Genomic DNA, 16,629 nt, shown 5'->3' on the forward strand with positions numbered 1-16,629 from the left:
AGATACGCCAGCGCTGTGACTGGTCAAGGGGCAGATACGCCAGCGGTGTGACTGGTCAAGGGGCAGATACGCCAGCGCTGTGACTGGTCAAGGGGCAGATACGCCAGCGCTGTGACTGGTCAAGGGGCAGATACGCCAGCGGCCACATTAACTCGACACCCTCATCCTCACTACTGGAAATTACAAGAGATTTGAAAACAAATATTTCTAGGCAAAAGTAAACACAAAATTAATGTAGTGTCAAATAAAGCACATGATTAAACACAGCATCTCAGTACACCCCTGATTACCGTCACTCCACTGGAAGCTAAGCTTGTTTCAGACCATGCGACAGTTAAATGGATCATGATATATACTGCTGTGCACTGGGTTACCAGGATTCAAATAATCCGCGTGTACGGCCCACAAGCAGGTCGAAAGCATGCAATAGGGGTAGAACAGAAAATGAAATAATACATACACTGGGACTGGGGATGACCTGCACCTGGTCAGACTGGAGAACGAATAAAACAGACAAAATAAAGACAAAAGAAAAATCTTCATCAATATGCAACATAAAGAAATTAATGTGGAAAGAAAATAAGATCAACCAAAGTCGAAGCTGTCGCCCAATAACCTGCTCTCAGAAACTGGGCTTTACACGGGGGATATCAGAGAGCGTCGCCCAGTCAGATTATCTCCTCTCTCCATCACTGGATTTAAACAGGTGTCAGAGATAAAGACAGAGCATTGCAGAAATCTCAACCAAGGAAAGCCCCACTTTAAACTCTTCAAATGGTATCATCGTGCGTGAGAGCCAAACTCTCGGTTTAAAAAAAGTGAATGCAGTGGAATCCAGCCAATATAATGTTGATTTATAATAGCACTAAAAACACACTTAAAATTACATCATAATGCAGAGTCCAGAAATGGCCAAAGAATCCATACAGCTGCATTTACCAGCATCTGGTTAATCTATTTTTAGACTTAAAAATAGTAGTAGTGAGGTCGGGGACAGCATCAAACAAGAAATAAGGAATGTGTACAATAACGGTACAGCAGTTATCACAGGCGACTTTAATTTACATATAGATTGGGCTAACCAAACTGGTAGCAATGCGGTGGAGGAGGATTTCCTGGAGTGATTAGGGATGGTTTTCTTGACAAATATGTTGAGGAACCAACTAGAGAGCTGGCCATCCTAGACTGGGTGATGTGTAATAAGAAGAGACTAATTAGCAATCTTGTTGTGCGAGGGCCCTTGGGGAAGAGTGACCATAATATGGTAGAATTCTTTATTAAGATGGAGAGTGACACAGTTAATTCAGAGACGAGGGTCCTGAACTTAAGGAAAGCTAACTTCGACGGCATGAGGCGTGAATTGGCTAGAATAGACTGACGAGTGATACTTAAAGGGTTGACGGTGGATAGGCAATGGCAAACATTTATAGATCACATGGATGAACTTCAACAATTGTACATCAGTGTCTGGAGTAAAAATAAAACAGGGAAGGTGGCTCAACCGTGGCTAACAAGGGAAATTAAGGATAGTGTTAAATCCAAGGAAGAGGCATATAAATTGGCCAGAAAAAGCAGCAAACCTGAGGACTGGGAGAAATTTAGAATTCAGCAGACGACAAAGAGTTTAATTAGGAGGGGGAAAATAGAGTACGAGAGGAAGCTTGCCGGGAACATAAAAACTGACAGCAAAAGCTTCTATAGATATGTGAAGAGAAAAAGAGAAGTGAAGACAAATGTAGGTCCCTTGCAGTCGGACTCAGGTGAATTTACAATGGGGAACAAAGAAATGGCAGACCAATTAAACAAATACTTTGGTTCTGTCTTCACGAAGGAAGACACAAATAACCTTCCGGATGTATTAGGGGACCGAGGGTCTAGTGAGAAGGAGGAATTGAAGGATATCCTAATTAGGCAGGAAATTGTGTTGGGGAAATTGATGGGATTGAAGGCCGATAAATCCCGGGGCCTGATTGTCTTCATCCCAGAGTACTTAAGGAAGTGGCCCTAGAAATAGTGGATGCATTGGTGATCATTTTCCAACAGTCTATCGATTCTGGATCAGTTCCTATGGACTGGAGGGTAGCTAATGTAACACCATTTTTTTTAAAAAGGGAGAGAAAAAACAGGTAATTATAGACCAGTTAGCCTGACGTCAGTAGTGGGGAAAATGTTGGAATCAATTATTAAGGATGAAATAGCAGCACATTTGGAAAGCAGTGACAGGATTGGTCCAAGTCAGCATGGATTTATGAAAGGGAAATCATGCTTGACAAATCTTCTGGAATTTTTTTGAGGATGTAACTAGTAGAGTGGACAAGGGAGAACCAATGGATGTGGTGTATTTGGACTTTCAAAAGGCCTTTGACAAGGTCCCACATAAGAGATTGGTGTGCAAAATCAAAGCACATGGTATTGGGGCAATGTACTGGCGTGGATAGAGAATTGGTTGGCAGACAGGAAGCAGAGAGTCGGGATAAACAGGTCCTTTTCAGAATGGGAGGCAGTGACTAGTGGAGTGCCGCAGGGCTCAGTGCTGGGACCCCAGCTCTTTACAATATATATCAATGATTTGGATGAAGGAATTGAGTGTATAATCTCCAAGTTTGCAGATGACACTAAACTGGCTGGCGGTGTGAGCTGTGAGGAGGATGCTAAGAGGCTGCAGGGTGACTTGGACAGGGTTAGGTGAGTGGGCAAATGCATGGCAGGTGCAGTATAATGTGGATAAATGTGAGGTTATCCACTTTGGGGGCAAAAACACGAAGGCAGAATATTATCTGAATAGCGGCAAATTAGGAAAAGGGGAGGTGCAACGAGACGTGGGTGTCATGGTTCAGTCGTCATTGAAAGTTGGCATGCAGGTACAGCAGGTGGTGAAGGCGGCAAATGGCATGTTGGTCTTCCTAGCTAGGAGATTTGAGTATAGGAGCAGGGAAGTCTTACTGCAATTGTACAGGGCCTTGGTGAGGCCTCACCTGGAGCATGGTGTTCAGTTTTTGTCTCCTAATCTGAGGAAGGACGTTCTTGCTATTGAGGGAGTGCAGCAAAGGTTCACCAGATTGATTCCAGGGATGGCTGGACTGACCTATGAGGAGAGACTGGATCAAGTGGGCCTTTATACACTGGAGTTTAGAAGGATGAGAGGGAATCTCAAAGAAACATATAAGATTCTGATGGGATGGGACAGGTTAGATGCAGGAAGAATGTTCCCGATGTTGGGGAAGTCCAGAACCAGGGGACACAGTCTTAGGATAAGGAGTAGGCCATTTAGGACTGAGATGAGGAGAAACTTCTTCACTCAGAGAATTGTGAACCTGTGGAATTCCCTGCCGCAGAGTTGTTGATGCCAGTTCATTGGATATATTCAAGAGGAAGTTAGATATGGCCCTTACGGCTAAGGGGATCAAGGGGTATGGAGAGAAAGCAGGAAAGGGGTACTGAGGTGAAGGATCAGCCATGATCGTATTGAATGGTGGTGCAGGCTCGAAGGGCCGAATGGCCTACTCCTGCACCTATTTTCTATGTTTCTAAAGTTAACAGGAACTTCATGTCCAATATTACTGTCAATACAGACGATGAACGAGGGAAAGAGTAAAGAGAAGAGAGAGGGAGGATGATAGAAGGGAGAGAGAGAAAATGGAGGAGAGGAGGAGGAGAGCGGGAAGAGGAGGAAAGCGAGAGCGAGAGGAGGTGGGGGTGGGGGAGGAGCGAGAGTGAAAGAGAGAAAGAAAGAACTAAAGGAAAGGAAAGGAGAGGAGGGGCCCTTGAAAGGAAGCAGGGTGTAAAGACAAAACTGTTATACTGAAAGAACAATGAACAGAAGAAACATAAGTGCCCAGCCAATGAATCCTGGGAGTTAGAGCCACTTCCCAGCAACATTTTTTTTTAAGTTCAAAGACCCTCAAGAGTGGTTTAAAAATATAATTTAATGTGAGTTGGAAACATCTAAGATGTGAGCTTGCGGTTTTTAAAAGGAATCGAGAAAGGCAGCCGACTATAAACTGCAAAACAATAGTTTTTCCCCCAATGATCTTTCCAAGCACATGAGCCTAAATCTTCATTAGTGTGTTGCTCTGCCGCTGACGTTACACAGTGCTCACAGGAACACCTGAGCGGCGATACGTGTACGACTGTGATCTTTGCTGTCCTGATGAAGAGCCATCATCAACTATGGTCATTGACAACAGTCGGCATTCAGGAACGATCAGACATCCTGTGTGAGGCACTGCTCGACCAGGCTTGGTAATTAGCACCAACTTCAGAAGAGGCCCAGTTTACAGGGGATGATGGAACTGCACAAGGCAGGCTTCTGATTGCTTCCATATGGGCTTCTGGCTTAACCACACAACTGCTCCAATAATTAAAGTAATACATTTCCTAAAAGGGCAGGCACTATCTGCACGTTCGTGAAATGCTTTAGCGTGTTGTGGTACTATACGGCACAAGACACCACTTTGCAATCAACAGAAGGAGCCATTTAATTGAAGAGATTGAGGTGTTTCTACTTGTGGGGGAATCCAAAGCTAGGGTCATAAATATAAGATAGTCACTAAGGAATTCAGGAGAAACTTCTTTCATAGCTCGCTCGATTCAGAAATAGTACCAAAGAATTGAAAGTTAGCAAATGTTGCACCCTTCCTCAAAAAGTCCAAATGACGTGACAGAGATAGCGGACAGAGTCATTGAGTAGCTGGATAGAGGAGGATTAATGGATGCCATATCAGTTTTCAGAAAATTGTTTGATAAGATTCCACACAAAAGCCTGCTAACGGAAACTGAAACAGAGAATTGAAGTGCCTCATGGTACTGATAGCAACTGATCAAGCTTTAGGAATCAGAGAAGTGGGATAAAGGCTCATTCTAGGATTGGTGGGCAGTGACATGCGAAGGGAACAGAGAATTGTAAAAGAACACAGATTAAGCCAAGGAACAAAACCTTGGCACTTACAGTTCAACATTACCAAGTGTGAAGTGGCACACTTTGGGTGCAAGAATGCCAGCTAGGAATTCAATCGAAATAGGAAAGGGTAAATAGGTGAATAAAGGGATTATTTCCAGGTATATAAGTCACAATGGTTGAAAAAATCAGATATTGGCATCATCACGAGGCATAGAATACAAAAGCAAAATACTCATGCAAATATACAGAAGATTGGACAGACCTTATTTGAAATTCTACATTCAACTTTGGGCGCTCATTTGGCAAAGGCACTATTGGAGAAAGCTGTGATTCAGCAGGATAATACCTAGATCAAAAGCATAATACCTAGGATGGTGGGACTGACTTATGATCAGAGACGTGGCATACTTGGTTTACTGCCTGGAAATGAGGGGTTTAAGAATTGATCTGATCGAGGCATTGAATATAAATGAAGTGAATTAACAGGGTAAGTACTAGGGAGCAACTCTGCTCCCTTGCAGGGGAATCTAGAACAAGGAGACAGAATCTTAAGGCCCGATTTTAACCTGGAACAGGAACTGAGCAAACGATGGGAGGGGCAAACACTCCTGACCTCGGCACCGTGAGGACTGGACGATTTCAAGCCCTGGGCCTCATCTGCTCAGGCCACCAGTTAACATAAGTCAGGGCCCGATGAGGTCATCAGATTCCGGTCTGCATATTTAAAGGTCCTCGTCGGACTTCCTTCCACCTGCTCAAAAGAGGACGTTAAAATAGAAGACAATGGGATGTTGGCGGTCAAGTCTCAGGGATCATTTTAACCACAGGGTTATAATCACCCTTCAGAATTAAACAAAAGTGAATCTCGGAAAACTTCACATAAAGGATTGTAAGAACGTGGAACACATTGCCCCAGGAAGCCAGATGCGCAAAGTCAACTGAGATGTTTAATGGATACATACTTTAGAAATAAGGATATTAAGGGATATAGTGAACGATCAAGGAATAGGGATTAGAGAGATACAGCTGCCTTGGCTAACTAAATGATGGAGTGGACCCATTGTGCCAAATTACAAACTCCTGGTCAAATGATTCACCACTGATGTTTTGGGGATTGTATTCTGTGGTTGATGAGGGCAATGATGTTGATGTGGTATACATGGACATCCAACAGGTGTTTGATAAAGTGCTACATAATAGGCTTGCCAGCAAAGTTGAAGCCATGGAACAAAAGGGACAGGGGCAGCATGGATACGAAATTGACTAAGTGACAGGAAACAGAGAGTAGTGGTGAACGGTTGTCTATCGGAGTGGAGGAAGGTATACAGTGGTGTTCCCCAGGGGTCAGTACTAGGGCCACTGCTTTCTTGATATATATATTAATGATTGAACTTGGGTGCACAGGGCACAATTTCAAAATGTGCAGATGACAAAACTTGGAAATATAGTAAACAGTGAGGAGGAGTGATAGACTTCAGGAAGACAGACAGGCTGGTGAAATGGGTGGACACGTGGTAGATGAAATGGAGCACAGAAAAGTGCGAAATGATACTTAAACTTAGAGCACAAAACCAAGGGAGTTATGATGAACCTTTATAAATAACAACTGGAGATGTGTCCAATTCTTGGCACCGCATTTTAGGAAGGATGTGAGAGGGTGCAGAAAAGATTTACGAGAATGGTTCCAGGAATGAGGGACTTCAGTTACGTGGATACACTGGAGAAGCTGGGGTTGTTCACCTTAGAGCAGAGAAGGTTGAGGAGATTTGATAGAGGTGTTCAAAATCATAAGGGATCGAGACAGAGTGAAGAGAGAGAAACTGTTCCCATTGGCGGAAGAGTCGAGAACCAGAGGACGCAGATTTAAGGTGCCTGACAAAATAACCAAAGATGACATGCGGAAAAACATTTTTACACAGCGAGTGGTTAGGATCTGGAATGCACTGCCTAAAAGGGTGGAGAAGGCAGGCAATTGGATAAGTACCTGAAGGAAAAAAAATGCAGGGCTACATAGAAAGGGTAGGGGAGTGGGACAAGCTGAATGGTCTCCTTCTGCACTGTAACCATTCTATGATTCTATCCATTTAGGAGCATAGAAACAGGAGTAGGCCATTCAGACCCTCGAGCCTGTTCTGCCATTCAATTAGATCATAGCTCCATCTACCTGCCTTGGTTCTGTAACCCTCAATACCCTTGGCTAGCAAAAATTAATCTCAAGTTATAACATTTTCAATTGCATTCCAGCCTGAACAGCTTTTTGAGGGAGAGTTCCTGATTTCCACTACCCTTTATGTGAAGCAGAGCTACCCGACATCACCCGAATGGCATCGCTCTAATTTTAAGGTCATGCCCTCTTGATCTGGACTCCCGCACCAGAGGAAATAGTTTCTCTCTCTCTCTCTACCCTAGCAAATAATCATTTTAAACACCTCAATTAGATCACTCATTAATCTTCTATAGTCAAGGCTAGTCTCTACAAGCCTAGTCTCTGTGACCTGTCCTCATAATGTAACACTTTTAACCCAGTATCATTCTAGTGAATGTGCGCTGCACAGCCTCCAAGGCCTGTATGTCCCTTCCTGGGGGGCAGTGCCCAGAATTAAACGCAGTACTCCAGTTGGGGTTTACCAGCAGCAGGGCCATTAGCTGACAAACGGCTCTGGTCCACAGTAGGATCCTCCATCATTATAAAGAACTGCCAAAATATTGCTTGTTTTAAGAGCAAATCTTAAGAGCTCTGGGGGGAGCTGGAAGGGCACAATACAATATATGAATTGGTCTATTGTTTGTGTTTTCAAATCCCTCCATGGCCTCGTCCCTCCCCAACTCTGTAATTCTCCCCCCCGCCTCCCCCCCCCCACTCCTCTAAATCTGCCCCCTTGAGCATCCCCGATTATAAATCGCTCAACCATTGGTGGCCGTGCCTTCTCTTGCCTTGGCCCCAAGCTCTGGAACTCCCTGCCTAAATCTCTCTACCCTCCTTCAAGACACTCCTTAAAACCTACCTCTTTGACCAAGCTTTTGGTCACCTGCGCTAATTTCTAGTTATGTGGCTCGGTGTCAAATTTTTAATTTCAATTATCCTGTGAAGCACCTTGGGAAGTTTCACTACGTTAAAGGCACTTTATAAATACACGGTGTTGTTATTGTTGGTTCACTACTAAAGGGATTAGTAATGGCCTTATCGCCCAGTAGATGCCTGACATACAGCCCCATGTGTAAAAAGAGAAAGCAAGTCTGAAGCCCAAAATTCAGGACTCAAGTCAAAATAAAGGCACTGTGCTTCAGCACCTAGCTGTGCAAAAGGAAAGTTAGGTATTCATAGGAACAGGAGGAGGCCATCCAGCCCCTCGAGCCAGATCCACCATTCAATTAGATTGTGGCTTTTCTGTACCTCAACTCCATTTACCCACCTCTGCTCCATATCCCTTAATGTCCTTACTCAACATTAATCTATGGGGGCTATTTTAACTTTAGATGATAGTGTAAAACAGGTGATATTAGCTCGGCTACCCATTCAACACCACTCCTGATTTTAGTTTCCATTGACTTCATTACCATTGTTTTTAAACCTTGTATTAATTCCACTTAAGTTCTCCCGATGCCTTATTTTTAGGCTCCCCTGTACCGCAGGTATTTTGTCTTTTCCCTCCACTGTGAAAATGATAAAGTACTAATTTAACTTTTCCTTAATATACATCATACTAACCGCCTTTAATGAGCCCACATTCTGCATTACTACTCTCTCATAATATATTTCTAAAAACTCTTATGGTTAACTTTGATATCCCGAGCAAGTTTAAAAAGAAATAATGTTCTCCTTTTTCATCTCATTAATTTCTTTGTAGCTCCCTTTGTTGCTTTTTATATGGATTTTTACTTTCTCTCACATTTGTGTAAGCCTATTGTTTTAGATTGATACAGCCTCTTACTTCAAGATTTCTTAACTGCACAAGTGGAGCCTTTGCCTATTAGTGGCACACACTGGTTATGTAGTGCGCCAAATACTTCTTTGAATACTTTCTGCCTCTTGTAGATTTACCCATTAACAGTTCAGCACAGCTTAATTCATTCCTCATCCCTTCGAAGTTTGCCTTACTTAAATGTAAAACCTTGGTTTGTGACTCTCCCTTCCCCCTCTCAAACCCAATATCAAATTCAATCGTATTATAGTCACTGTTTGCAAGCTGCTCCTTACCGTCAGATAGTTAACTAATTCTGGTTCGATACACATTACTAAATCCACTATGGACTCCTCCCTTGTCCGTTCTAAAACATATCGTTTTAGAAAACTGTCCTGAAAACAGTGTAGAAATGTATTGCCTTTACTACTTAAGCTGTTCAGGCTTTCTACGTGAAAATTAGAATCACTCATTATTTTTGCTACTTGCTTCCCTGATTTGATAGGAGTTGTCTGCAGAGCTCCTGCCAGGATTGATGTAGTGGCCCGATTTATAAAGTCCCGTCAGGAGCTCTGCAGACAACTCTTATCTCTTACCAAATTCCTCTCAAAGACATCTTGTGGCAGGATGTGTGTGTGCTTTAAAAAAAAAATTTACCAATGGCTCTGTTGAGAAGAATGAGAGGTGATCTTATCGAAATGTATAGGATTATGAGGGGGTTCGACAAGGTGGATGCAGAGAGGATGTTTCCACTGATAGGTGAGACTAGAACGAGAGGGCATAATCTTAGAATAAGGGGCCACCCATTTAAAACTGAGATGAGGAGGAATGTCTTTTCTCAGAAGGTTGTAAATCTGTGGAATTCACTGCCTCAGAGAGCTGTGGAGGTTGGGACATTGAATAAATTTAAGACAGAAATTGACAGTTTCTTAACCGGTAAGGAATTAAAGGGTTATGGGGAGCGGGCAGAGAAGTGGACCCGAGTCCATGATCGGATCAGCCATGATCGTATTAAATGGCGGAGCAGGCTTGAGGGGCTGTTTGGCCTACTCCTGCTCCTATTTCTTATGTTCTTATGTAAATGCATCACAAAGTGTGGTACTGAGCTATATTAACCAGGAAAGACCAAGGTTTGGCCCCAGGTGAGTGCTGTTCTTTTTGGATTGGGGCTGGAGCAGCGCATCAACTGGCCCCGGCTTCCCTGGGCTAAGGAATAGGTGGGGGAGAATTTCAGTTAGCGCTCTCACTCCTGATCGCTGCCCAGTGACACCGGGTTAGAGAATGCATGTCTGTGGACTTCTGCCAAGGACCAGATAGAGCTGAGCTGCGATGCTGCTCACAGCCAAATTGCCTGCCAACATTCACAATTCAAGCTGACACAAGAACAGCCAGTTGGAGAGTTGGCAGAACTTGTCGAACCATATCCCAGTGTAACGTCTGGTTTCTCAGAGCTGAAACGTAGGGAAGAAAGTTGGGAAAAGAGTAAAGAGACAAACAATTTTTAATTAAAAGAAATTAAACTACATGACATTGTTTTTTCAGACTAATACTCAAAGGAGGCGCTCTGGAGTACACATTTAATGCCGAGGACAAAAGAATAAGTGCACATCAATCAAACTAGGTTGACAATTACCAAATTAGCTTGAAAAAAAAGAGTGAACTGAATACCAGGCAAAGGATAATCTCTATGGGCCCAAGTTTCGAGCCGTGCCTAGAACGGCGCAGTCCTAACCTGGACGCCCAATTTTCGCGCCACAAGGTGCGCCTAAAAAAAACCTCCGTATTCTCCACCTCCCTGCAGGTCCTCTGGCCCTCGGCGCAGCGCAGCAGGAGCTGTAGGGGGGCGGAGCCAGGTCCCTGCGCTGAAAACAGTGCCGGGACCTCTGCACATGCGCGCTACAGTGGGCATGCAAGTGCAGTAGCTCCAGGCGCCCGAAACTGTGTGGGAGGGGCCCGAAGCACGCAGCCCCTAGTCCTGGCCCAATGGCCTCACTGGTGCTGCGTGAATAAGGCTCCTCCCACGGCCAGCTCCTGCTTCCTCCCGACCCCCGCTCCCCCCCCAAACTGGACCCGACCCCCGCTCCCCCCCCCCGCCCCGACCAGACTCGACCCGACTCCCGCTCTCCCCCCCCCGACTGGACCCGAACCGACCCGACTCCCGCTCCCCCCGCCTGGATCCGACCCGACTCCCGCTCCTGCCCCCACCCGCCTGGATCCGACCCGACTCCCGCTCCCCCCCGCCCGGGATCCGACCCGACTCCCGCTCCTGCCCCCACCCGCCTGGATCCGACCCGACTCCCGCTCCCGCCCCCCCCGCCCCGGATCCGACCTGACCTCCCTCTCCCCCTTCGCCTCCCTCCTCTCTTTTCCCCCCCCCCTTCTTCTTCCTCCTCTTCCTCTCTCTTTCCCCCCCCCCTCCCTCCCTCCTCTCCCCCCCCTCCCTCCCTCTTCTCCCCCCCCTCCCTCCCTCCTCCCCCTCCTCCCCCCCCCGGCATCTCTCTCTCTCTCTCTTTCTCTTTCTCTTTCCCCTTTCTCCCCCCCCCCCCCCCCCCCTCCTCCTCCTCCTCCTCCTCCCTCCCCCCGACCCAACGCCACGTACCTGTAAATCTGGTGCTGGGGATGGGCCCTGCCCGAAGTCTCGGGCCCGGCCCGTTCACCCTTCGGTCCCAAAGGCAAACCGCTGCCTGAAAGGCCTGCCTGAAGCACTTTCACACAGGTAGGAACATGGTTTAATTCATCTTTTCTTTGCTTATAAATTTTTATTCAGGTTGGATTTATTTGTATAATATTTGTATCAGTATAACTAAGGATTTATTGTAGAATTTAATGACTTCCCTTCACCCCCCCCCTCGTTCCGGACGCCTAATTTGTAACCTGCGCCTGATTTTTTAATGTGTAGACAAGGTTTTTTCAAGCATACAAAAATCTTCACTTACTCCATTCTAAGTTAGTTTGGAGTACGTTTTCACTGTGGAAACTTTGAAATCAGGCATCAGTGGCCGGACACGCCCCCTTTTGAAAAATAAATTCTGTTCCAAAATGAAACTGTTCTACCTGACTAGAACTGCAGAAAACTAAATGTGGAGAATTCCGATTTCTAAGATACTCCGTTCTACACCAGTTGCTCCTAAAAATCAGGAGCAAATCATGTGGAAACTTGGGGCCTATGTTAGCAGCTTCCATCAAAGCCAAGACGCTCCCACCATCGGTGACAACTCTCTACACCTCTATATACTGCCACCCACTAACACTGCAGGGTGGGCACTTTCAAGGTTGAGCGGTCTACCTTGCACAGCTCTGGTCGTTAAACTGGTCAGATCAAAAGGTTTCTACTCTCAGACCACTTCCAAAAAAAGGAAGAAAACAAAAATGTTTCACATTTCAGAGTTGGGTCACAGCTGCTTTTATTCTTGTTTTTTTCCCCTTCCTCACATCTCCTTGTACCAGAGCAGAGAGAGAGAGGGGGAGCGAGAGAGAGGGGGAGCGAGAGAGAGGGGGAGCGAGAGAGCGAATGAGAATCCATATCCCACTACTTTGTGGGAAGGGCAGGGTGGAAATCCAACTCCCTGTGTCACAAACTCTTTCACAAATCACTTCTTGCTTCATAATTATAAAGTGCAGGGCAGAGTCTATCAGTAAAAGGTCAGTTGCACAGCAGTGTTCCATTCCTGTGCTGAGCTTTGAGATATATTCCTGAGAATTTACCTCTTTAGAAAATCCTCCCCTGTGTTGAGATGGTTTAACTCATGAAATCCTTAATCAAAAGTAATTGCAGGAAATGTCAATGTTATTTCACCCCCCCCCCTTACTTTATGCACTGTGACATCTGTTGCCAAATGAGAGCTGCTGTCACATGACAGCTGTTGTCACATGACATCCTTTTCTTCCTCGCGAGGAAAATGAACAGCGAGGATCTCAGAGTTTCAGAGGCAGCAGTGGAGTGCTTGGTTCAGGAATGCAATCATTAGACTGTGTCTGAAAGATTTATTCCACTGTTCTCTTTAAAGAGTGCCCCAGGCAGAGATAAAATAGGAGTAATACATCAATCCTGCTGTTAGAATCACATTGTTAATAATGTTCATTCGTTAAAATTTGATACAAAGCATCGGTAAACTTAGATAACAACAAGAGCGAGGGAAATTGAAATTTATGCTTCTAACTCCAATAACTAAATCTTTATGAAATAGAAACATAAAAAATATTAGAATGCGCACAATTTCTCTCGTCGGGGAACGCCTTATGAATAAAGCTTTCCGATGCCGGTTTAATTATTAAGGATATTGAAGCACAGCCTGGGGAAAGGCGTGAGATTAGTCACTGCGTTCTTCAGCGTACGGGTACAGTGGGCTTGGTCTGTGTGAACAAGACCACAAGACAGTAGGTAAACAGGATAAAAATAGCATCCCAAAACCAAATGCATTCACAGCAATGCAGGCTTCTTTGCTTATAGTCGACAGAAAACTATCGGTATGCCCGGACATTGCTTTACTTAAACTATATGCAGTTGCAGGAAACGAGGCACATTTGCACCTGGAATCAGTTTGTTCAATATAGTGCCGCTTGTGGAGCTTCAACTTTTAATCCAGGCTGTAGCCCATAATCTGCAGTTTGCCTCACTCACAGCAGATCGCTAAATGTTCTAAATCAGTGGTTAGTTAGCTGAATGAATAAACTAGCGAGCCTATATACAGCACTTGTCAAAGGTTTAGAATAGTTAGCATTAGGAATCCATTTTCTTTCCTGTTATGACTTTGGTTGAACCACACAAATCAGGTCAGCAAGGATCAGTCCGTTATAGGATGTGCACTGTACTTACAAATGTGCCACACCTTCAAAACTAGATCTTCATCCCAGACAAACCTCCCTCCACTGGCCATTAGCTTGTATTCAATTACTAATCACCATCTACCTGCCTGTGGCTCTCTTACATAAAGCTCAATGTCGGATGACAAAAAGGATCACCTATTGCCAATCAAGAGGCCAAAATAGTGGGCCTATAAACCACCTGGAGTACTGTGTACAGTTTTGGTCTCATTGCCCAAGGAATTATATACTTGCCGTAGAGAGTGTGCAACAAAGGTTCACCAGACTGATTCCTGGGATGGGGGATTGTCCTATGAGGAGAGACCGAGTAGACTAGGCTCTACTGCTTAGAAGAATGAGGTGATTTCATTGAAACATACAAAATTCTTACAGGGTAGATGCAGGGTGGATGTTTCCCCTGGCTGGAGAGTCTAGAACCAAAGGCCACAAGTCTCAGAATAAGGAGGCGGCCATTTAGGACTGAGATGAGGAGAAACTTCTTCACTCAGGGGGTTGTGAATCTTTGGAATTTTCGATCTGTGGAAGGTCAGTCGTCGAGTATATTCAAGACAGAGATTGATAGATTTTTGGATATTAAGGATCAAGGGATATGGGGATATTATCATCATCATCATCATCATCATAGGCAGTCCCTCGAAGCGAGGATGACCTGCTTCCACACCAAAAAGGGATGAGTTCACAGGTGCTTCAATGAAGGATCTAATATTCCAGGTCCCGAACTACATCTTGGTGGGTGGAAGATGCCTGTGCTTGGATTTTTTTTAAACATGTGGTGACCGTTGCACACCAGCCAACACACGGGCTTGACAGAGCTCGGTCTTGGTCCAGTGGCAAGGGTTAACCAGGACGAGTGGAGATCTGCTCTGCTGCACGGACCTAGTGCACACACATCGCAGTGTGGGCTGGCCCGTGCTGCCCCTGGGCCCTCGCCTCTCCTGGGTCCCGGTCACTTCCTTCTACAAACTCTTATGGGAATAGTGCAGGCATTGAATGGCAGAGCAGGCTCGAGGGGCCAAATGGCCTACTCCTGCTCTTATTTCTTTCTGTACGTCACAGGTAATTGCTTTTATTGCTAAATCTTTGTGATGGATGTTGCAGTCACTTTGATCTGGGCTCCAACCTTACTTACCATTTGGGGATGCACAAAAGAACTGTTTAACTCTCTCAAGCACTGCTCGTGAGCTCACTTGTGCAGGTATTGTTGGGCTGCGGGGGACCATCAACCAGTTAACTAAATTAGTGGTCCCACAATTTTGCATCAAATAAAACTGACCTGGGACTATGCTTATCTACATTGGCACTTAAGAATTCACCCATGTGGTAATTCTTTACTATTCCCTATAAAACTATTACAGCTACCCGACGAAGGAAGTCAATGACAAGGGTCTTCAATTTAAAGGTTTTGGATTTCTCTAGTAAAGTGCTGGCACAGTCCCAATGGGTCAAATGGCCTCATTCGGTGCTGAAAACTCATATGGTTCTCACTTTCTCAGGATGTCCCAAAATTATTCAGAACTGATGATTTACTTTTGAGGAGCAGTCACTGTTGTTACGCAGACAGTTGGAGCAGCTAATCTACACACAACCGAGGTCCCACAACAGCAAATGACCAGTTTGTCTGTTTTTGTTGGCATTGATTGAGGGATAAATATCAGGACGAACTCCCTACTCTTCTCGAATCAATCCAATGTGATCATTTACAATCCACCTAAAAGGGAGACAGGGCCTCCGCTTAATGTCTCATCATAATCGTGGCATTCCTGGCAATGCAGCAGTCGCTCAATAAAAAGGTACTCAAGTGTTAGCCTAGATTATGTGCTCACGTCTTGGAATGGAATTTGAGCCATATGACACAAAAGAATCTAAAATTAAAATAAGTGTGTTAAAGCTATTCCCAATCACTGCAACACTTTATTATGTAATCAGTGTTTGTGTCTATATCAGTGCATGGGATGATGCCAAACAAAACCAACCAGCCCCAAGGAGACCAGAGTTTCCCTCAGGCTGTCTCAGCCTAAAACTTCTCTCGGTTTCCTCCCATTTATCCGAGCTGATGGAATCTGAACTTTTCATTTGACTTAGTTAAGCCAATTTTGAATGTCTGCAGCTATGTCTGGTGGCAAGGCTGCACTTAGTGGAGCATTCCAGTCAAGGCATAAAATGAAACAGAAAAATGAGACAGTCTCTCTCTCTCTATTTTATTTAGACCTTTAGTTAAAGCACAGACCACAATTTCAGTCCAGGAAACTCAATCTACATTTGCGCACAAAAGGTATGCTGTTTAAGACGATAGTTTTGAGGTCAGAATAGCTTCTTTCAAAAAAACAAATTGACTATTTTTTGAAGTGAGGCAAAAAAAACAAGATTTATAAACAAGTGCTGTTGTGAAGCACTGTTGTTCCCTGCAGTGTGAACTCAACTTCAAATAACACCTCAGAAAAGTTTGTGCAACAACAACAGCAACATAACACTTTGCTGGAAAGTTGCTTCAACAGGAATTAAAATGTCTGAATGTGCTCCAGGATTTACACGGTAGGAGCAGTTTCACCTTTGCCAAAATACTTTCGGGCCCCATCTGTAACTCCGTCTCTAAATATGCAAAGTCTTCATTATTGGAATCCTTTGCAAGAAAGCCAAGTGCTTTAAGTGGTCAATTAATCATGAAACAGTGACAGAATAGAGACATTCTGAAAGGTACTTCAATCTGCTGCCAAAACATCTCACAAAACCTATTACCAAAGGTCTGCAAACTTTTCATTTAAGGATGGAAATATTGGCACATTTTAAAATTATGAAGCAAGTAGCTGGTAATTCTTGGCTCTGGTGAGGAGGTACATCAATTGTACTCATTTCTTTCTCATTTTTTGATGAGTGTTTGATCTAAAACCATTTTGATCGACAACTGATTTGCTAATGGAGTAGATTAATATTCCACTTACAGTGGGGAGGGGGTCACTCAGGAGCGAAGGGAAATAATACATTTTCACTTGAGATGCAGTCTGC

General features: G+C 44.5%; 1 protein-coding gene across 2 annotated transcripts in view; it reads right to left on the reverse strand.

Moving 5' to 3' along the window:
* Positions 1–16,629, reverse strand: part of ctdspla (CTD (carboxy-terminal domain, RNA polymerase II, polypeptide A) small phosphatase-like a) — a 169,188-nt gene that overhangs the window by 35,908 nt on the left and 116,651 nt on the right. Inside the window, exon 3 of one of the 2 annotated variants that reach the window (XM_070881780.1) lies at positions 461–493. The exons of the other annotated variant lie outside the window; for it this stretch is intronic. Coding sequence (XP_070737881.1) covers positions 461–493 — 33 coding nt within the window. The remainder of the gene's footprint in view (positions 1–460; positions 494–16,629) is intronic. 2 annotated transcript variants of the gene reach the window in all.

This window comes from Pristiophorus japonicus, chromosome 5 (assembly GCF_044704955.1).
Source record: "Pristiophorus japonicus isolate sPriJap1 chromosome 5, sPriJap1.hap1, whole genome shotgun sequence".
Taxonomy (NCBI): domain Eukaryota; kingdom Metazoa; phylum Chordata; class Chondrichthyes; family Pristiophoridae; genus Pristiophorus; species Pristiophorus japonicus.